Source organism: Ptychodera flava, chromosome 21 (genome assembly GCF_041260155.1).
Source record: "Ptychodera flava strain L36383 chromosome 21, AS_Pfla_20210202, whole genome shotgun sequence".
NCBI classification, from domain to species: Eukaryota; Metazoa; Hemichordata; class Enteropneusta; family Ptychoderidae; genus Ptychodera; species Ptychodera flava.
The window spans coordinates 1,131,985-1,156,016 of NC_091948.1; the positions used below are offsets into that span (position 1 = coordinate 1,131,985).

General features: G+C 37.3%; 1 protein-coding gene across 3 annotated transcripts; it reads right to left on the bottom strand.

The window, feature by feature from the left end:
• Nucleotides 1-370: 370 nt before the first annotated feature.
• LOC139121035 (golgin subfamily A member 6-like protein 2) lies at nucleotides 371-21,091 on the bottom strand. Of its 3 annotated transcripts, none has more exons than XM_070685623.1 (9): nucleotides 20,664-21,091; nucleotides 17,715-17,769; nucleotides 15,351-15,916; nucleotides 8,641-8,723; nucleotides 8,381-8,415; nucleotides 7,580-7,660; nucleotides 6,961-6,980; nucleotides 6,195-6,243; nucleotides 371-3,716 (listed from the first exon to the last, which is right to left on the bottom strand). In XM_070685623.1, exons 1-9 carry the CDS (start codon nucleotides 21,060-21,062, stop codon nucleotides 3,337-3,339), a joined length of 1,668 nt encoding a protein of 555 aa, XP_070541724.1. In that variant the 5' UTR covers nucleotides 21,063-21,091; the 3' UTR covers nucleotides 371-3,336. The 3 variants fall into 3 exon arrangements, with proteins under 3 accessions (XP_070541724.1, XP_070541722.1, XP_070541723.1); XM_070685621.1 differs by having other exon boundaries at nucleotides 14,946-15,916; XM_070685622.1 differs by lacking the exon at nucleotides 6,195-6,243 and having other exon boundaries at nucleotides 1,819-3,716; nucleotides 14,946-15,916; nucleotides 20,664-21,079.
• Nucleotides 21,092-24,032: the final 2,941 nt, after the last annotated feature.

The window sequence follows — 24,032 nt, forward strand, 5'->3', positions numbered from 1 at the left end:
AAGCAATTATGTTTTTTTGTAAATTTTCTCATCTTCTGTGCCTGATACACAAAATATTTTAGTAGGCCTAATCATGAAGAACAAATAAAAGTAAGTTGTCCTTTCAAAGGGATACCGCTGTTGGAACTGCGCTGAAAGGTCGTATGAGACCCATACGACCCATGTAAACACTGTATCCAACGTACAATGGTGATTGATGAAAGTTAAAATATGTCTCTGTCATAATCTACATCATATAATATAGATATTGCATCTATGATGATGAGGTGCATCTAGATATGCACGAAATATATTGTTTGTAAATAAGAAACTCTCACAGGCGCACTTCCGACAATGGTTTCCCTTTAAGAAAACACAATGCAAATCACTGTTTATCCCAAACCTTTACAGCAACTTTATTGACTGTTTTCATTTCAAAAGAACAAAGAATACATAAAAGATTGCGGAAAAAAGTGAATTATTGCTTTTAATATTGGCTGATGTGAGACACTTGAACTCCTTGCCTGGTGGATTTTCATGAGATAATAAGATGGCAGAATTACAGACTTTTCATTGGGTGATATCGAAAAGTACTGAAACCTGAGACAGAAATCAATACATTATGTGGGTTGTGCAGTTGTCTACAGACACACCATAGTTATCAATAAGCTGACACTTCAGTAGTATCGGTAGTTAGTGATTTACAAATCAGTAGCCACTGGTAGATATGGATGTAGTTTTAGTCAACACATCAGTAGCCACTGGTAGATATGGATGTAGTTTTAGTCAACACATCAGTAGCCACTGGTAGATATGGATGTAGTTTTAGTCAACACATCAGTAGCCACTGGTAGATATGGATGTAGTTTTAGTCAACACATCAGTAGCCACTGGTAGATATGGATGTAGTTTTAGTCAACACATCAGTAGCCACTGGTAGATATGGATGTAGTTTTAGTCAACACATCAGTAGCCACTGGTAGATATGGATGTAGTTTTAGTCAACACATCAGTAGCCACTGGTAGATATGGATGTAGTTTTAGTCAACACATCAGTAGTAGCCACTGGTAGATATGGATGTAGTTTTAGTCAACACATCAGTAGCCACTGGTAGATATGGATGTAGTTTTAGTCAACACATTAGTAGCCATTAAATGGTAAGCCAGTAGTCACTAATTTAAAGTTTCTCAATACCGAAGTTACTTGAACAAAATTCGAACCACAGATTTCATAAAATATTAATTCTGCCTCAAGTTCTGTTTTTTCCTCATCATTTGTGAAAACAAAGTTCATGTTTTGAGGTTGTTAAACAAACTGGCCACTCACAGTGTTATCCAAACCAATGAAGTGCTGTGATTTCCCAACAGAAAATACAAAACATTGCATTTATAAGTTGTCTCAAAATTCAGATATTGGCAACTTTGAGATAAAAATCAATGGAAAATATTCCGAGAAATAACCATGTACCTGTACTTGGATACTCTGTTCTCTATAGAAAATTGAGGAAAGATTTAACAACACTACACGTGCTGGGAATGAAACTTGAAGGTTATGAATTTAGTGAACATCTTTACATGCCTACTGCAAACAGAAAGAAATATCTTTTGGATTCCTACACATGTGAACATCTGAATTAAACCAACTATCTGAATATTTGATATTCAAATAACAGTGTCTGCCTGTACTCTTCTTTGAATTCTTAAAATAATCTTATCTTACTAGTAATTTGCTTTGGTGACAAGTAAGTCTGTTGTTGAACAGTTTCTTTTGAAACATTTTCTCCACATTTTTTTGACAATCATATCATGGAGCCTCTGCGTCAATAGAGACCCCCTTAATTACATATATAAATGAACATACCCCTAGTTTTATTTTCCAATACTCTGACAAGAAACCAAAGAAACAGTGAATCCTGACACTGAAATGTCAAGGATACTTACAACAAAATAAACAATAAAACCAAGAAAGTACAAAAAAGTTTTGAAAATTTCATTCACAAGAGTAGATAGACATCTGATAAACAAACACAGCATAGTGAGATGCAGGTGATATAAAAGTGTGTGTGACTGCTATAAGCTAAGGTGAAAAGTGACAAGTTCAGCCAAGGCATACACACAGGTCACAGCAGAGAGTTATAAATAAATACATGCCTAAACACATGAAAATAAACAGCTGTTTTCAAGCCTTATGCTGGTATTCTATCAGTTTACGGCTCAAAAAAAGACAAAACATTGCACAGTTGAAATGAGATTCTTGCCTTATAAATACACCAAATAGACACAAAAACTGACAAATCAAATCTGAAAAAATACTTAAAGTATGTCTGAGTAGTAAATAGGTCATTGAACTTACCACAACATATTGAACTTCTAATCCGCTACCCTTAAGTACTTGTACAAAACTATATACCAAGGTTTATTTCGTTTTTGTGATGTCGAATGTTGCACTTGCTGAGTATTTTATCATTTCATTTGATCGTAAGCAAATCCTAAAAAAGTATCAAAGAGGACACTAAAAAGCTCAAGACAACTATGATGAGGTCACATCTGGTAATCGAAATACATGGCAAGTACAAAACTTTGGAAAATGTATTTCTGTCGTTGAGGGAAACTTTCCATGTATGAATTGATCTCAATATTTTTATACTCCAAGTGCACTGACACAGAGCTGGTACAAAGAAAACTGTACAATTTTTTTACATTTACAACATTTTTACATTCTTGAGAAGAGATGACTATGAGACAATTTCGCAGTACTTCCAGCCCAAACTACTGATCCTATGATATACACATGATTTTAGTGCTGCTGAGGTTCTGAAGTCATTGTAAAAGGGTCCCCCCAAAGTGTACCACAGACACAGCACAGCAATCATGAAGGATTCCAAAACCATTGAGCCATGTTGTCAGACCTTGGCAAAAACATTGCGCACCACATGAACACATTCCTGCCAAAACTTCACATATTATCAGAGTTTATTTCTCATGGCAGATCAACTTTCTTGAAGGTGCTCCCAAACTTGAATGCTATGATCTATTATCATTTACCGCTAGGTTTTTTCCTTATTATCTTCTGTGCAAGCTCCAGTTCCTAATTACCATAATCCTGTTTCTGTTGAAGTTGATTTTGACTTATTTGACTTAATAATATCTTGACGAACCATTTTCATTGGCAATTGGTGAAAGAAAAAAATGGGTTCAATTATTCATAGAAAAGGGCAGAAATCTATGCATTGATAGGAAGAAATGCGTATTGTACAGTCATGACAGTTGGCTACTGCAAGTCTTTCCTCTTCAAAGTTCGTTTGTGATGTTGATGACGTGTATTTGCTACATAGCTGGAATTTCAAGCTTCAAGTGTTACTGTTCATTGTTGGGGTCTTCAGCCTCTTTGTCATCAAAGCTTCTCTCTTGTTCTTCTTCAACATGATCCTCATCATCTCCTTCTCCAACCTTGATATAATTTGCATCACCGTCATCACCATCATCTCCATAGTCATCTCTTTCATCTCCCTCAACAACTTGAATACCTTTTTCATTTTCATTGTCCTCTTTGATATCTTCTTCATTCAGTTCCCTTTCCTCTTCTTCCCTAACCCTCTCACTATCCCTGATATCATTCCCCTCCCCCTGGTTTTCCTGATCTTCATCACGAGCCTCTATATCGTTGGCCTCTGCATCATTGGCTGCTGCAACATCGGCCTCTGCATCATTGGCTGCTGCAACATTGGCCTCCGCATCTGCAAGTCAAATACGATGAATCACTATTATATGCCTAGAACAGAAGTGCTTTCAGAAACAAAAACATTGTGAGAATACTAGTAATTCTCTCTAGATCCTTCCATAGCTTTGGCAGCTACTTGTGCTGTGGATCTCACAATTCAAATTTATACCTCCCACCAGAAAATTGTGGTACAACACAATGATTTCTACGGCATGGTTGGACTCCTATCCTAGTGAAGTAGTACCAAAGGATTTAATATGTGCTACATTTTCATTAGAACAACAACAGACAGTAACACCTTTGTATGCTAAATAATTCTCACGTCACTGAAACAAACTAAATCCCTGAGATGTGAACAACAGCTTTTCAAAATATTTGCTGTGATCACTTGCCATTTTATTGTACTGAAAGAAATGCATCAAAGACTGGTTTATGTACGCTGAAATGAATTTGCTGGCCTCTAAGCACGACACATCAATTTTAACCCTTTGATTGCCAAAGTCAATTTTTGTCACCTTTATAAAACATACCCCAGTCAATTTTTTTTTTATTCAGATTTTTGACATAATTTCATAAAAAATGTTGGCCAATGAAATATGATATCCATTTGGTCAAAATTATCAATAGAATTACTGAAAAATTTTAATAGTTGGTAGAATGTTGCACAGAAATTTTGGCAGGGAAAAATTACAACACTCAAAGGGTTAAAGTAGTAATTAAACGAGGATTTCCAAGTGAAATATTTGCTGAAAGCTGCTGACCCTGTGAATTATGAGAATCAGTGTCCTGTAAGATTACGTGACAATCAACTGCTACACAAAAATGGGTCCCATGTGCTTTGCCACGTGACATGTATTGACATTTGGCTGACCATAGACCCTAAAAAAATGAAGGTTTAGGGTCTATGAATTTTGAGAAATTGCTAGATTGGATTTAAAGCAACTTGTCTCTCCCTGCTTGAATCCTTCCAGTCTACTTCCTTCAACACAGATCCTTCTCAACCTCGAAAACACTTCAGTTGTATGTATCACAGTTTGGTTGGGAAAGGGTTAATATGTTTAATACTGAATTTCAAAGATGCAGAAATTTTTTCCAAATGAGGTAATGGCTGACATCAAAGCCTTTTCCATTTAAAATTGATAACCTGCTAACTGTAAGATCAGTACAGTTGGTACAGTTGATCACAAGTCTATGGCTATGCCAAATTATATTCAGCATGCCGATTTTTGTCATCACTTTTTTTTCACCAAAAGGAGTTACAGAAATATGAAACAAACATATACATTTCGCACATTTCAACATGAAATGAAACTGCAAAAACAAAAAACCCTTTATTTCTGAGCAGTTTATCTATCTAGTTCCTACTTTTATACACAAATACTGATTAGTTTCTATGACGTCACTGACATGTACAGACAGTTTGCTGAATCAAAATGAAACATTTATTAAACAAACTCGGAGACTTAGTTTCGGTCTGTTGTGGTAAAATTGATTATAAAATGGTCATCAGACATATTGGTAACAAAATCACTATCAACGATTTGTGTGGCACAAGTTCTGTTTAATTGAAACTTTAAATCTCCCCCTTTCTCCTTGCTTGCTCTGCACACATGCACAAACTCTCTCTCTCTCTCTCTCTCTCTCTCTCTCTCTCTCTCTCTCTCTCTCTCTCACACATACACACGCACACACATAAAGAGAAATCTTGTCACTTCAGATGTCCGATGCCTCATTTGGTGGCACAGAATACATGAAATCTTGACTGTTCCACCCCGAATGTTTTCACCCCTCATTCAAGTTGAAGTTTCCTAGATTACTTATTTGTAATTGGTACAAAAGATAGCTTTGTGTTGGTTTGCAACATGCAAAGATGCTCTTTGCACTATGTATTACTGTTAACATACATGAGGGGGCAACCACATGCAGGTAACAATTACAACAGTATTCTACAATTGCAATCAACAGCATGGTTAACAAACATAGGATAATTTTTCCATTCTAAGTTGCTGTTTCATGCAGGTCATTGAAAAAACATACAGGAACGATGCTTTGCAAGTAAAATTTCTTTGCATTTCCGAGTAAAAAACATTTTTTTGTACATGTATATAAACATAGGATTTCAAACACTGCAGTGTTTTTGTAAGGCAAACGATATGTGCAGTGTAGAGAGTGCACATGATAGAGTGATGGAAAGTCAAGTCTAGTCAGTTGATTATTCTTGAATTTCACAGACAGATCTAGGGTTAGTTGAAGATGATGTATAATGTGTTAATGAATACAACAAAACACAGATAAAAAAATAAAACTTTTTCGAACTGCAAACATGCAAAAATATTTTGACTATTGGGACATACCGGACACCATTTTTTGGAAAAGTTTCTCTACATCTACTGCATGTACAAGCTGTTTGGCTGTACATCAAGAAAATTCCCCCTTTCAAAAGTTTATTTTGTCTTTTTGTGTTTCTTTTGTTACTTTGTTAGCCTGTGTGTACCTGGATTTTCTTGTCTGTCTTCAAACAATTCATTCCTGGGGCCTTCACCCTGTGAACACAAGCCAGGAACATAAACCTCCACCATTAAAGGGCATGCAACAGTTTAAAAAACTAAAAATATTACGTACAGAAACATACAATGAAAGAGAGTTTGTTAAACTTTGTGGAAAGTGTGGCTTATAAACAACAAATATTAAAATAGGTCACAATAAGGGAGAGTGAAGTAGTTCTCTGGGCTTAATATCACATCTGATACAAAGTACACCTTTGTACAAGTTTCATTGACATTCCTTGGAAAGCAAAAAATATACTGCATTCCTTTTAGAGATTTGTTGTAAGTGGACAAATAGTTTATGTGATTTGAAATCGTGTCCATGGCTCCTGTATCATTTTACAGTGTGATGGAGTGAACTGAAAACACACATAATTATTTCATGTTAGTCAGATTTGTTTTAAAATTTTGAGATGAAAGAGATTTGAGTGAAAGATATAAAATCTGATGAAATCATGTTTACTTAGCAAAGCAATTGGTGTGAATATGTGTGTGAATTGTCCTCCAGAACATGTCTTGTTAATTCCAAACTTAGGCAATGTCCTCCAGAGTATGTTTGTTGATTCCAGAGTAAGGCCATACAGCTCTGAGTGTAAATGTCTGGCAACCGTAATGGCCAGGCTTTCTGCCTGGAGCATTACACCGCACTGGAAACTGGTATATAGATGCTCTCTCTCATTGAACACCTGATCAATCTGAAAGTGTCTCATTTACCTCTGCTCCTTGCTCTGTTTCTGTGGGGAAAAAACAAAAAAAGGAATACGAGAAATAATTTATATTGAATCATGGTGTCCAACAACAAGATATAACATTAGATGATAACAGTTGGTTTCGTAATGTCATCAAAGTGACACAAAATGTGTTCCATTAGAGAATTTTATCATGTAACATTCAGTTGACTGAAATATGACTTTAAACAGGTTGTTGAATGTTGACTTAAGTCCTGGTTAACATGCATGATATATATCAATACTCCTATGAGATATTTTCTGTTATAGACTAGAAATTACATCATTTAGGTGTATTTGTGTTTACATTTACCAACTTGATATGAGCAGGGCCTTGACATATAATGATTGAGCTGGTACGTGTCACTGTCAGGGAGATGTTGATCAAAAAAGAACGACCACAACAATAGCAAAAGGTGATTTTTATCTCCTTCTGCTTAACAGTCAACTCGCTGGCATGAGAAAGTTCCGAATTCACAAGTCTCTGCTTGGTAACAGATTCATCCTGTTAACATTAATTTGCTCATAAATGTTTAAATTGTTTGGAAGAATTTCTAGATCAGTGAAAGTTTGACTTGACAAAAAATCACAAGACCAGAACTCACCGCCACCTAATGCTTGACGGTCTGCTTCAAGTTGTGCGTCTTCCATGGCTACCATGCCGGGATCTCGGTCTGGTAACCTTCCTATATGGTGCAAGAAAATTTTGTGATAAAATGAATCTCCAAATTCAACAGTGAAACATGACTGAATTTCTTTGAAACTTAGCAATTACCAGTATGTGTGTACTGGTAGTGGTATATCATTATTGTGACTCTGTACTGTCATTCTGGGTTTTCATTTGTAATGCACAGACATGGAACAAAGCAGCTGTGCATCTCACATAAACACTGAACACTATTCCTAATAAGGTATCATGTCTGTTAAAAAAGTTAGTGGCAATGTCTTCACTGACATTTCTTTGAATAAAAGTCATGATCTTTGGGTCTAGTAAGTGGACAAAGTCACTCCTTTTTTAGCATTTTTCATGAATTTTGTTTTGATATGAAAGGTAGTTTGTGTGTTTGACTTCTTGAAACATTCTAGAGTACTGTTAACTGTTCACAACCTCAACTTTGCTTGCAGCCAGGCAAGATAAAACATTTGGTGAACATTTTTGCAGTCTGAATCAAAAAATTAAGTTCTGTGAACAATTCTCACCATGCATGGCCGAATACATACTGTTACATTAAGTCTGGACCCCATGAATGAAATAATCAGTTTCCATTCAGGAAGGGGGCAATTTATGCCTTTTTTCACTGCGTGACTCTATGCAAGTATTCAATGTTTTCTGGATATCACAAAACAGTGAGAAAAGAGTGACTGTAAGTGAAAGTTTATTGTAGGAATTTTTCCGGCAATCTTACCTTGTTCATCCAGTTCACGTCTGTCTTGATCTTCTCTGAAACGCAAAAATGACAGCAGCACAAGGATTATTTGGGTGTTTAATAAAGAAAAAGGCATTAATGAGGCAAAAAAAACAAAAACATAGGATGCTCAGTCGAGACAGCAGGACAGGTTTTAATATTTGTTATTGACATGTATTACATCAAAATATGAATGCTTACTTTATGTGAACTCAACGAAAGAGCAAGGCAAATTAATGTAAAATTGGCCATAAATGTACCTGTGTGTATCTCCTTGGTATTGCAGTCTGTTATCACCAACTTCTGCAGGCTGTGCTGCTATTTGATCTTGGTTATTCATGTCCTGAAATATTTACAAAATACACCAAAAGAATATTTTATATCTAACGCAGTATCAATGTTCATTTGCAGGCAGTCTGGTGAATATTTTCTTTCACTGTATTCAATTTCATGACATTGCCTCAAATTTTTTTCTCTAGGTACTAAAATCTTTTTGGTTGTTGTTTTATCTATTGCAACACTTTCCATGGCATTGTGACTGGTGGCTGATGACTAGTCTAGGCCTATTCAATATGCTTCACAGCAAGATGACATTGATAACCTGTTCAATTTTCTATGGTCTCTTCGGTCTACTCTGTAGAGCATGTCAAAACACCCATAATTTGACCTATTGATTTATCCTTTGGATTTGTAGTAAGGTATCTCAACATTCTTTGTAGAGTTGCTTGTCAAAGCTGTAGTTGATGAATGGAATAAATATACTGATTTTCAAATTATGAACTTTACAAGAACTGTGACTTTATCAGAGTAATTCTTGTACATCAACAGTAAAAACACTCCTGGTAAATCTCTGGGCAAAATTTTTTAAGTTATCATGGCAAATTACCAAAAGTGTGACAATCATCATCAAAGCTGATGTAGTCACCTAATAATATATCATATTACATAGACATCAAAACATGCTTGAAGCAAGCATGTCTTGTGAACAGCAATAACCATCTATTGACACAATAGTCCATGATATACATGCAGAACACTTTTCCACATTATATGAATTGGTAAAGTTGACAGGATATATACAAAAGAATTTGTGGAGAACGAAATACTGCATTGTATACATAGAGTTAAATTTAACGTGTTAGAAGGAACAATGCAAAAGAGAATAATTTGTTGCAGTCAATTGAAGACACTGGCATAACCTTTGCATATGTAAATAATCCCCATTGGCAATACATCCTGTATATGATTGAACAACTTCCTGGTGTCTATCTATGCATGACCTTTCAACTTCATGCCTATTCCACCTTTTGCAATCAACAATCATGTTAAACTACACCAATGCATCCTTTTTTAAGTCCACATGCCTGTACATTCACTTATCACATACTGGATTAAGGCCTCCCTGAAGTAAACTTTAAGTGCCATATAAAAGTACAATTTGTATATCCCATGTTTTATACCACCACCTCTATGTTATTCATGTCACTAAAACAAACTGCTTCTAATTACACAAATATCAAATTTTCCTCAACAAGCATAACCAACATGTCCCAGATAACAAGCCAACACTCATGACTGAATGCTTATGAACAGTCAATCTACCCACTGTCTGTCCCTCTAGTATTAAATTACTGGGCCAAGGTTACTGTATGTGCAGCTATCCCTGGCCAGAACCCCCAGCCAGAACCAATGCAAGCTACAAGCTATTGGAAACACACAGCATGTTGCTTTTGTTAGATAGATGGGATGTCGATGTAGAAATAAAAAATTGCTTAGAAGAGCAGGATGTAAACAGCAAGACAAAAAGAACAGCAAAGTTAGTGATTGTTCTACTTGATGGGAAAGTAAGAATGGCTCAGGTTGCGTGATGTTCAGTGTGACATTTAGAGGTTATTACCCAATATCGCTTGTTCCTGTGTCGTATCAGCATGAGTGTCATTTGTGCTGCGTCAGACATGAGACGAAGTCGAGTGTCTGACGCAGCACAAATGACACGAATACTGATACGACACAAGGAACAAGCGATATTGGGTAATAACCGATTTATCATATACCCATGCCCATAATTTTAGGGAATTTTTACTAATAGAACGAAAAACCTTTAATTTTGAGGCTTAACTTTATTACGCCTTGCGCATAAATATCAGAATGTTTATGTGAACAGGCTTCATTCATAAAGTATACGACGAAGATGTCAACATCACGCGCGACATCGCTGCAAGTCGTCCATATCTCAATGAAACCCAAGAAGAAAGACACCGGGATACAAAAATCGTCATACAGAACGAACATTTTAAGGTGCAATACGCTATTACAACTGTAACCAATTAAAAACTGCTCAGCTTTAAATCTATCCTGATTTCGATCGTCGTACGGAACGGAGCTCGCGCGGAGAGGGGACGCCATTTTGTTAGTTTACCTTTAGAGTTGCCATGTCAACAGTCATCGCGCGCGCGACATCGCTGTCACGCCACGCGCTCACTACCTGTTCGGTGGAGACCGTGCACAGTGCCGGCGCCGTGCGAATGGCAGAATGTTTGCTAGAACTTGACCAAAAAATACCATGGGAAAACATTTCAAGACTCAACATGGTATTTCCGTAGTTTGCAATCAGAAATACCCGTGTTCCTCGAAGCCCTTCAAGTTTTTACGTCGGCGACACGCTTTGCAGACAGGGAGCGGCAGCCATTTTGTTGTTTACGTTGTTTACCAACAAACTGCTAATGTAGTTTGGGAAAACTCTAAAACTGATGACGTTCATCGTGCATATCTCGACGTTTACCGTGAAATATCACGGCTGATATTTTACGTTGAACGTCACTAGGATGTAGCAATATGGGCATGGGTATATGATAAAAATGCTATGAAACACGGCATGATATGGGTATATCATTGCAAAGAAAAAATACTACAATGCTTGTATTACACACTAGAACATAGGTCTTGCAAAGTGACAATGACATAATGTGGTAAGGCATGAAGGAACACACTTACATGTACAGTATGCCAAAACACTGACACATACCCTGTTAATAAGGATATACACAAATGGGGTGATACAGAAGGTGACAGAGAGTGTAATGCTTTAGTCACAGCAGAATTAAGATACCATGATACTAAACAGAAGCATACAGTACGGTACACTGTGATGCACTTACGATGAAGTCAGAGATGGTATATGTTCAGTAGGATAATGATGGTGTAATACCGATAACTAGAAAACATGCATGGCAAACAAAACTCACTGCAATCCACCCTCAAACATCCTCCCCTTGCTCCGTAATGACAGATTATATATGCGAAAATTCAACGATAAAATTTTGATTTAAAGTTCCACAGAACATGATAAAGTCCTGAAACAGTTTGTTGGAAGCTTGAACTGATGATTGACTTTTGAACAACAAACATTTCAAAACAAAATCTGAATGGTGATTTACAATCACACAGATACATGGTTTCCATGGCAAAGGTGAGGCCTACAGTTTGTGAAAATTTTTGTGCGTTATTATTGCATTACAGCTAAACCCCCTCCCCTAACAAAATCATGTTTTGTTTTACATGCACATTATCGATAGTTTTTAATATTGAGAGGGATACATGCCGACATTATGTGATACAGACCGTGCAATATTGAGTGATAATCATGGTGATACGGAGACTAAGATACAGACACTGTGATGCACTCATGGTAACACAGCATGTGATACCAATATGGCTAGTGTGGGACATACATCCTACAAAAACTTAACTGCTGACAAAGCCGTGCACACATACACAGTCCGGGTTATGTCCATAGAGAGGATATTACGATTGACCAATCAGCGAACCTGCCGCCGCTAACGTCATGAATAATTAACCATGCAAACCTTGGCTCGTACATTGCAACGAGTTTGGAACTTTTCGGCTTGATTTCACCCTTTATTTTTAGCACTGGGTAGTTTTTAGATGTTGACGTTACGCACAATGTTCAGTGCGGCCGAGATGGTGACCGACACAAGTGGTTAGTACATTGAAAATCACTTATTTGGATGAATTTCCTGGCCGGGTACGGCTCCTAGAAATCAGCATTTGACCCTTGTAAATCTACAGTAAGTTATTTGTCGCCAAATATCGCCTACTTTTGGTCAAATTTCAATTTAACCTTGCCATCTGCAGTATGGAGAATGTTTCAAGCTTTGCAAAGATGGGTCAACTGTTGTAGTCGGTCATCGGAGCACGATGGAGCACGATTTTTTCGATCACCATGCATTTCCCGGTACGATCGACCCTTCGCTCAGAAAAACGCGCGCCGGATCAATCGCCGAGAAGTTAACCAAAAGCTGGAAAAGAGAACGAAAAACGTCCAATAACTCTTTGTCGAATATGGTCAAGGGTTAAGAAACTCAGAAAACTATTCTTGAAGAAATCTTACAATTTTTAACACGGTAGAACGTCGCCTATCGACTTGAGCTAAGATACTTCCGGGTAGCCAACAGTCTCACTCGATCGGTGGATCTGTCAGGTCATATCGCGATCTGAACAAAGTGAACCAACGTAACCTTTGACCCTTATTACATATACAGTACGTGATTGGTTCTTGCCTTAATTTCATTACATATACGGTACGCCATTGGCTCTACCCTACTATCCTCTATATGGACATAACCCGGACTGATACAGCTTGGCAGACAGATATGACCAGTTTAGTAAAGACATACCATAAAAACACCGTTTGCTGACATTGTGATACACAGATACAGGCAATATGTGACAGACATACCATGGAGGTGTTGGCACACACGGTATTACTGGCAGTGACCATAGCATACATGTAGTAACAGACATACCATGGAGATGTTGGCACACACGGTATTACTGGCAATGACCATAGCATACATGTAGTAACAGACATACCATGGAGGTGTTGGCACACACGGTATTACTGGTAATGACCATAGCATACATGTAGTAACAGACATACCATGGAAGTGTTGGCACACACGGTATTACTGGCAATGACCATAGCATACATGTAGTAACAGACATACCATGGAAGTGTTGGCACACACGGTATTACTGGTAATGACCATAGCATACATGTAGTAACAGACATACCATGGAGGTGTTGGCACACACGGTATTACTGGTAATGACCATAGCATACATGTAGTAACAGACATACCATGGAAGTGTTGGCACACACGGTATTACTGGCAATGACCATAGCATACATGTAGTAACAGACATACCATGGAAGTGTTAACACACAGGGTATTACTGGTAATGACCATAGCATACATGTAGTAACAGACATACCATGGAGGTGTTGGCACACACGGTATATTTGGCAATGACCACAGCATACCCGGTACATGTAGTTACAGACATACCATGGAAGTGTTGACACACACGGTATTACTGGCAATGACCATAGCATACATGTAGCAACTCAATGGGACAGTGTGATGCGACCAAAAGGAACATAATTGTGAGTAATAAACTTTGCAGTAATACAAGCATATTCTGTGGTATATGTCAATATGCACACTTTTTGTTTTTGACAGAAACCATAAGAAAGATATTACAAACTATGGCTCGGGCACAGTGTAACCTTAAAATTATACCCCTTTACCTCATGCAAGAAATGCAATTGTTATGAAAACATGCAGAATTAGAAAGAATAACATGCCATGCAGATGAAGCAACAAGCAATGATAAAGAGTCAAACATTTGCCAAATATCTACTAGTAGTACATCCAGACAATTGTAGATTTGAGACTTATTATTCACGTAAGCACTGTGGTAATAGAGTCAGTGTTAGATGGGATGCAATCTCTGTAATAACATTTTAAAAGCTGTCTGCTAGACAGTGATGGGTTTCAATACATTTTACAAACAAAATGCCAATATGAAATAAATTTTTAATATATTGCAGTCGTCTAATCACTATCTTCTTCAGTTTGCAAAACGACAGAAGGTGATTTTACTTTTCTATGTATTATACGATATGGTGTTGTGATTTTGATTGAACTGTTGTACAATACTGCTGGTATTTCTTTGACATTGTGCATGTTTGCATCTGGATAGAAGTATCAAAGTATTCATTGAATTCAATATTTTTTTCTAAAAGATTGTATGTGTCTTGAAGTCTATGGCCTTGTATCAATTCATGAGAAATTCTGGAGATCAAACTCAAAATGATTGTGAAAGTAGTGGTCAAGTATCGTTGAAACAGCAAAATTTTTCAAAACTTGTAGAAAGAGCAATGCAAACATTGCTAACAAAATGTTGCTGGCTTACTGCAATGCAGAACAGATTTTTCAAATAGTAACTTGTGAAAATTTATAATTGCCTTTCTTTCAATTCAGAGGTTAGTGGTGATATTGGATCATGCCGTTTAGTGACACTTTTCTTTTTCCACTTTTTTCAACATTAACACTTGTTAATTTTATTTTTTGACATTGCAAAGTCGATCTCGTTTTACAACAACAGTATACGAGGACACGTAGACCTAGCATACCAGAATTTGATCATACACTTAAATCTATTTGGCAAATGTGAGAACTCCATGCAAAGAAAGACCTGCCTGCGGCATGTCGTAAGCTGGAAGTACATATGGAAGCTGGGGCGGATCATGGCTTGCATCAGAAGCTGCTATTTCAGATTCCTGGCCATCAACCTGCGCGAGAGAATCTTCCTCGCGTTGGACATCTACAAGTTCCTGATCTCTCAGTGCTGCTGTCAGCTCATCATAGTTGCCATAATCCTGTTCCTTGTCAACATTATCTAATGGGAAAGCCTGCCTGGTGGGGAATTCTCTGTTGACATCTTGGTCATCAGGATTCGGATAATCCTGGAAAGCGGGACGTTCTAACCCATACCTGTCATCTGTTGGCATTCTAGGGGGCTCTAAATCATATTGGTTGACTTGCTGGATTTCTTTGGGTTCAAAGTTGTAAGCCGGCAATGCAGGCTCTCTGAAATTTACTACCTCCTCACGGCGATCCTCTTGTTCGTTTTGTCTTCCCAGTTCACCAGCGTTGTTCTCATCTCCTTGTTGCTGCTGGTATTGCTGTTGTGCCTGGTCACTCTCTTGCCGCTGCTGTAGCTCTTGGTTGCCATATTGCTGTTGCTGGTCACCGTATTGCTGTTGCTGTAGCTCTTGGTTGGCGTATTGCTGTTGCTGTAGCTCTTGGTTGGCGTATTGCTGTTGCTGGTCACCATATTGCTGCTGTTGTTGTTGTTGTTGTTGCTGCTGCTCACTGTAGCGGTCCTCTTGTTGCTGCTGTCTGCCATCCTGCTGTTGTTGCAGCTCCTCTCTCTGCTGCTGCATCGCGTTTTGCTCTTGATGTTGCAGGTGCTGCTGTTGTTCAATTAACAGCAGTTGCTGCTTCAACTCTCGCACTGTTTGGTTCAGCGCAATCTTGGCATCGCCACAGCGGATCAGCTCCATGTTGCAAATTTCTATGTCTCCCTTCAGCTGTGTTTTCTCATTATGGAATTCCACATTGTTTTGACTGAGCACGTCGCATTCTTTTTGTAAATCTCCATGAACACCTGAAACAAGCAGGAGAGAAAAGGAATCTTTCAGATAATAGGTACAAAGCAAAAAACTGCAGTTTTTCTCCTTCTTTCGATCGTACAGAGATACTGTGTGACAGGAAAACCGTGTCTAGTTCATTTATAGGACGATGATCTTGTGAACATACGTTCAACAGCTGAACAGCTTTTCATATGCAAAATCAGTGTACCGTAATTAACCGGTGGTATTATTTAAATAGCATTTTATTGAAAGGCATTCTATAGTACCATTGTTTTCATCAACTCTTCATGCAATTTTATGAACTGCTTGACCTCAAAAGTGTCATAGACATTCATGTTGATTGTTCAAAACATTGAACTGCAAGTGCCAGTTGGTCACTTGTCAATGCTGGTCGGAAATTCTGAGTGCTGGACGGGCCCGACCAGGGTGAGGAGAACCCTGGGTACCGAAGTCACTGAAAACTGTAATTTTTTGTTTATGCTGACAACTGTTTTGATCTTTTGGCAAGATTGTTTGAACTGATCTTACTTAGCAGAGTAAACTATCGTCATTGCGGAAAGAATGATAAAAATGGTGACCTATTTGAAGTTGGATAAATAAAACACCCACGTATGGATCTTTTGACGGTGGAAATGTACAGTACCTCATACATGGTACCTGTACCTTTGATGAGTGGACATGCAAAGTACACTATCTGTTTGCATAGACACATATGTAACGGGAAATTTATTTACTGCTACAGATATGTGTTTTCCAGTCTTTTTCATTTAACTCAGTGAGTGGGGAAATTATTAATTAAATACAGCTTGGCTCTGAAATCATCTCACAATAGGGGACATGTTTACACTTTAATTTTATAAAAGGTGGAACCTAAATGTATGATCTGCACAGGAAACCAAGGCTCTTCACCAGTTGTGAAGAATGAGCTTACAGGAGACAGTACAAATGTAGGGTTATTATGCCATGTAGTAGACTGTCAATGAAGACAAGACTACACTTGAATGATACAATGTGCAACAAATGTGGAAACTATCTTGAAAATGTACTTCAAAAAACTAGCATGTGGCAACTGACAGATCCAAACGCTCTATTTGGGGCCTTATCTGGCAAAACGTCATCAGCTATGATCAAAACTTCTAAGGCCTTAACATGTTGTATGTCTCCTTGACATCTGGTTATTTTGAAATTGAATACAGGGCAGGAACCTTCTAGAACAAAATGGGTGCCATGCCTTGACACAAAACTTAGTGTACAATACAATGTTCCATGGTGTTAGAAGGCAATTTGATAATAAAGGGATTGACAAGTCTGGGAACATTGACAAATGTAATGGAAATAGGCACCTAACAAAATATATTGAATTTAGATGATACAAAAGATAAAACCTCTACACTCTGACTCTTCTCATAAAATCCAACCCCGCTGTAAAATGTCTTGACCTTTGCCCTCAACACTTTGTAGCAAGGTCAGATTTCATATTCACCAAGTGCCCTCGCATTTGGGCTGTATATCTTATAAGAGGATGGTCCAAGCCAAGTTGATCAGTGTTAGAGAATGCTACGTTTTGTTTTGATAAGGTTGGGACATATGTTTCTGTACTTTACAATGACAGAAAATCAAGTTATATTGCTTCCCGTACTCAACAGTGACTGCTCTATCCCAGTCTGGTATACTGACAGAAACCCTTGTAAGATAGCTTCATACCTCATTAGACATCTTTCAGTTTATAAAGCTTTAAATAACCTTGAACAAATGATGGAACAAACTTATTTAATAGTAACTGAGATTATTTTTCATCAGTTTATTTCCTACCTTTGAGTTCTGCAAATTGATAATGAGTTTCTGTCACATTCTTCTTTACAATGTCCTGGAAAATAATAAAGCAAAGAAGTTGAAAAAACAAGATATAAGCATTTAAAGATTAAATGTTCAACTACAAAACGAATAAAAACAATTGTTTTAACAATTAACAGATGTAATGGAAGTGAACTAGCTTTTCCATGGTATACTTAACAGGTTACTCCAATGTTCAGATTTTTTGCTAAGGTTTAGGAAGACAGAAAAATGGTGTACAAACCCTGGTAATAGTTGTCCTTGTATACGATATATTAAGCTAGTTCGCATCTTGGAAATGAAAGACTTAAACTTTTGCTCAAACTTTTCTCCGGCAAAGTTTCAGCCATTCTCTTTCACAATCAAGAATATAAATCCGAGGTCACCATGCACATATCGGTACAACAGAAACAAATTACTCAATTACTGATGATTGAAATTCAAAATGGCAACCATCCCTGTATTCTCTCTCTCCTGCAAATAAAATTCCTGATTTTCACAAAACTAAGGCTTATTCTATCTTTAAAGGAAACCCAGTAACGCAACTTATGAACTATGGATGATAAAATCTACCAGTATACCAGCCTTTAGAAAAATACTTCTGGTAATCTACACCCTATTTAAAAACCAGCGCCGCTACATTTATGCTTCATCCAAGGCATTTCATAAATGTAGAGATAAAAATATGCATCCAAATGACAAGATCACTTATGATGACATGTATGTCTGAGTACACGCTGTGGTACAAATGTGCTGTATTTAACTTCAATTTCAAGGTTCTGGCTGCATGAAATTTATATGCTCTATGTTATTGACGGTAGAATTTCCTTATATCAAATGTTTTATTGCTCAGTTCTAGGTACTATGTACAATCTTACAACAAATGCCTTCACAATCTCATACACATGATGAATATGATTAACCCTTTTCCTGCCAAGTCCATATTTCACCACCAGATCAAGATGGTTAAAATTAATGAAACACAACATATTTAATATGATGTATTTTAACATAATACTGTATATTTGAAGGCTATTGAAAACATAATACTGTAAAGTTAATTTTTTTTGGACAAAAGATGCTATAACATACCAAGCCAAGTGTGTGAAAATACGTCATGTTTTGGCTTAATACCGCTTTTTACTGACTTGGCTGATGGGGAAGTGATACAGTTATTACTGTCTGGCAGGAAAAGGGTTAAAAAGGTGTAAACACCACCAAAACTGAACATTCATTGCATGACAAAATGTACAAGCACAAAGTTTTAGCATGTTTAGGTACGTCACTCTATGTGTTTATGTTGCGGTCTACTGCTAACTTTCAACAATGTAGTCACATGATGCTTGACACACTCAGGCTGTCACCGTTAAAGTGGTGTACCAGTGTAACCAGCTGGATTGCAAATCATAGCCGCATGGATTGATCTCCAGGGATTTATCAAGTGTCTTTTGGAACATCTTTTAAATCAATCATTTAGGTATCAACAATCATGTTATCAACCAAAATTGCACTTTATCAGATTGGTGACATTGATAGAGCTTAAAATAGTGTTATCACTGACTGCCATTCCATGTACCGTAATATGTCATAGACATGACTTTGCCTTTGTGTTCCAACAATCAACTTGTCTGACCAGATAGGAGAATGTCAATACTGCTATTGTCATACAGTATTTGAATTTGTGAAACTGATAAAAAGTAATATTGTTGAAGACTACATGTGGGAACTATAAAAGTTCAACTCTCTTGGATTTCACATTTTTTTGGTTTCAACGATAATAAATAACGGTACACACACAACAAAAAGAACTGTAAATATAAGATAAGTTCACAAAGTCAAGACATTGATAGTTATTCCACGACATACACTTTTTGTCACATTTTACGGGTTGTTAGACCTAGGGTGTGGCTGGTGCAGACAATCTACTGATCTATTATGCTTTTGTGTTTGTATCAATGTACTGCCATCATTCTGCATACACAGTGACAATAGAACCTTGTTGAGTATTTACGGGGCATGCCTAGACACTCATGATACAAGCTAAATTGAGTCAATGTTGCAAATGTGATTTGTTTGCCCTTTAATCTATGAAACACTTGTGGAAATGTAAACCTATCTTCTTCCTTCTACTACTAGTTCTACTGGCAGTAGTTGTACTACTTGTGTTTACATAGCCATACCATCACAAAAATCATATATCAAAAACTCATTTTTCTCATGTTTTGCCAGAAATTCAAAAATGTTTCTCGTAATTAAAGACACCCAAGATTCTATCTTGACTACCCTCCAGTACCTGTAAACTGCAAGTAGGACGAAACTAGTTTAATAGTTGACGAAGACTGCGGTGGTTTATGGTGTACTTGTATGACACCGGTGTTTTGACTTAAGTTGAAGGCAATGAAGCCCTGCTGCAGCTGTCTACACTACAGGCCAAACTGCTTCTCCCATTTGGGATAAATCTCGGGCTTGGAGATTACTTTATGTCGGTACATTTGTTATTTGCAAACTATCCAGAGAGTTTAATGACTGCCTCATAAACAACACAGCTGTACTTTGAGCAAAGCTCCTCCTTTCGATTCTAAGTCTCAATAAAAAAAGTAATAATATTGTTTTGGTGACGTGGCCTGTAGCTTGGTCGCTCGCGCCGGGAAGCGCTGTACTGGGATCAAGTATAGCTTTATTAAAATCACATATTTTTATAATAATAACAGTTACTCTTACAATATTAAAGATAATATCACTGACGCAATTTTATCAGCTTGAACACATGATTCCGCCAGCATAACAACCGTTTCCACACTATAAGTGACCACTATAGTCTATACTACAGATCTCCACACATACACGTACGTCGCGTCAGCACTTGTTGTCGAGTCACCACACCTGCAGCTGTGCCGCTGATCCGATTTACGTCCGTTTGCTACTCACCAGCATATCCCTGCACGAATGACTTTCAATAGCTAGCTGATCATTCTCCTTTTTCAATTCTCTGTTCTCGTCTTGGAGGTTGATAATTCTCTCTTCTAACGTCGCATGAAGTTTCTGTTGCTCGATCAATTTTCTGTTTGCCCCAACAAGATCCTGGGATATCACGTCATTGCGTTTCTCCAACGCACCCTTTTTGAAAACGGTGGCTTCATACTCTTTTTCCAGGAGTGAAGTTTTTGCTACTAGCTCCTTGTTTTTTGCAGAAACTGTCCAATAGTTGAAAGCGAGGATACATATAACGACTAAGAGTCCAACTACCACAAAAGGTGGTGATCTTGACGGCCTCATATGCCCTCGATTGTTAGCAGCCATGTTTCGGTCGCGTTCTTCTTCAAGCATGTTGATGTGTCAGGATTGTTGCGCATGCGCCCGAGTGTCAGACATGTAGTTCCGGTTGTTCCTTACGCTCACGACACTGGTCCACCAGTTACTGATCGTGGCTAGGTCTTTAGGGGTGGACCATTTGATATCCTGTGGGGTCTGGAAGATTTTAGAGGTTGCATTTTTTTTCGTACCTGATCCACTGTTAATTTTTTTTCACTCTCTAATTACTGGTAACTTTTTTTTCCTCGCACTCCTCATTTAAATACTTTTTTCCAACAACAAATGTACAGTCCTCTACTGTGTGCGACAGAGTAACATCATAGACTGTCTATGGTACTCTGTGTGTGTGCGGAGTAAAATGTTGCACATTAGAAAATCAGTTGGAAGACAATACTTGTACATATATTTACCATTTACCATTTATCAGTTGGAACAAAATACTTGTACATATATTTAGGGAGGGGTTCCAACTTTCGAAAATGGGGTGACCCCCCTTCCAACTTAGGTAGTAGTTCAATTGGCGTTTGTCATCCATCTATGCATCTACCACGAGCGCAAGTTGTGCAACTTATTGAATGTGTATATATAGTTGGTCAGGGTAATCACACGATTTAATACAGATGTCGTTTCCGAAAAAATACGAGATACTCTGAGGGAAAACCACAGCAGGAAAGATTTACAATATAAATTCCATCGACAGAAAGAGACACATTCATAGTGATTTTTTCCTGGACGTATGAGAAGGAAATTATTGTGGCAAAATTTTTCATGATGGTAATCGATCGGTGCAATTGAACAAGGTTACCAATTTTCTTGCATTTGTAATGAACAGCTCCGCATTATATTTCTCAGGCAAGGGAGCGTTCAGTTATTACGGCCGGGGGTGGGCCGGCAAAATCCGGGGGGGGGGGGTTCACCTTAAATTTGAAAACTGCAAAGGGGGTTCATATATTTTTCAAACAGCTCAGAGAGGGGGGGGCACTTAATATTCATAAGTATCCATCTCGTCAAAAAGCAGTTTCAGTGTTCAGAAATATTCTGAGAGATAAAAATGATTCGCTGCATGATTTCACTCTCTGAAGTCATTTAACTGTAAATCTGAACAAAAGTATAATTATCTGTCACATGAACATCTTGACAAGGCAACTCTGAGGCTTGTCTTTTTGTAAATTGAGCTCACTGAGGGCAATGAACAATTACTATTACTTACATATTACTAAGAGATATTGCAAGTTTTGTCAGAGAAATTATTTAACAGTTACCTGTAGACTACTAGTACCATAAAAAGTGATATTATACTTTTAGGTGAAATTCCAATATCATAATTGTTGTCAACATCTGAACTTTCAAATACCTTGTTTGAATCAAGTACATTTATATCAATTATCAAACACCCATAAAAGCACAAATTAATTTAGTCTAGATGATTGTAAAAAAATTATTCATAGTTTTCTCATAGACTCCAATGTATAGTGAATCAACATTTCAGTGAAATTCTAAAATCCAATTTCTTGCATACCTATCAACCTTTAACCATCCTAGTTACCTAAGTACTTTAAAATAAATTATCAAACGTCCATAAGATAGCTTGAATTGGAAAAAAATATTCATAGTTTCCTCATAGACTACCATGTATGGTGAATCAACATTTCGGTGAAATTCTAAAATCCAATTTCTTGCACACGTATTCATTTGTAACCACCCTAGTCTAATCTAAAACATTAATGTTAATAATCGAGAGTACATAAATACACAGATTTACCTATTTTTGTATTTGAAAAACATTATTCATAGTTTCCTCATAGACTCCAATGTATAGTGGATGAACATTTTCAGTGAAATTCCAAAATCAGATTTCTTGTACACACAATATGCACCTTTAGCCATCATATTATAATCAAGTACAATTAGTTAATTATTCAACATCTGCATATGCACAAGTATAGCAAGTTTTTCATTGGAAAAAAATTATAAACTCCCATGTATAGTAGATGAACTTTTTTGGTGAAGTTCTAAAGTCAAATTTTTTGTCCACATACCAGTTGTAACAACCCTATTCCAATTAAGTACTTTTATGTCAATTATTAAATATCTATAAATGCATAGATATAGTTTTGTATTGAAAAAGTATTACATAGTTTTCTCATAAACTACCATGTATAGTGAATCAACATTATCAACAGCTGATTATCAAAAAATCCAAATATCAAAATTTTTTACACACACGTTTGCGCAAAATATTGCGATCCACCCATAATTTCTGTCCGATCCCTTTGAGGGGTAATTTCAAAATTATAGCAAGTCAAAAGGGGAAATTTGAACATTAACACCTTGTGAGTAAGGAGGGTCATTTGAAAAAATCTGAGATTTTTTTTTTTATTCTATCGCCTCCCCCTCCAGAGGTGTATGTGTGTGCAGCTTTACTCAAGCAATGTGGGGGGGGGGGGGGGGGAGTAATTAAATTTTTGTCATCTTAAAAGGGGGTCATCAATTTTTTGGTGCAATGGGTAGGGGGTTCACTTATTTTGACTGATGCGCAGAAAAAAGTTCCCGGCCCAGCCCCGGCCATAATAACTGACTGCTCCCTAAGCATTGAGAGACAGGCTTTTCACTATGTGGAGCAGCATCTTCGCGGACGATGCTGGAGCATACGACACAGGCATCCGTGGTAGGCTGTCACCTGCAAACTCATCTCGTATTTTTCCTCGAAGTGGCTAATTCCAAACTATCCAAATGCTCTCGGTTTATTGTTGATCTCATTCACATGTATGAAAATTGCTATTTGTGCCTAATTTGGTTTTGTTTTTGATACAAGAATCCTCTCTGATAGTTTTTAAATATTAAAAGTTTGTAGACCTCCCAGGTGAATGCATTTATAATATATAATTTTCTCCATTGAGAGATGAACTCGCAATGCTATGTTTTCGAGGATGTTTTACATAGCTTCGGACCAAACTGTTTTTGTTTGCTACTGGCCATTAGTTT

What these genes read in the sequence shown, in the direction of transcription:
- LOC139121035 (XM_070685621.1), bottom strand. Translation starts at nt 21,062, where the DNA reads ATGCTTGAAGAAGAACGCGACCGAAACATGGCTGCTAACAATCGAGGG. An exon ending in ATTCGTGCAGGGATATGCTG is followed by an intron (nt 17,770 to 20,663) that starts GTGAGTAGCAAA and finishes ATTATTTTCCAG; the next exon opens with GACATTGTAAAGAAGAATGT. An exon ending in AAACAGAGCAAGGAGCAGAG is followed by an intron (nt 6,244 to 6,960) that starts GTAAATGAGACA and finishes TTGTGTTCACAG; the next exon opens with GGTGAAGGCCCCAGGAATGA.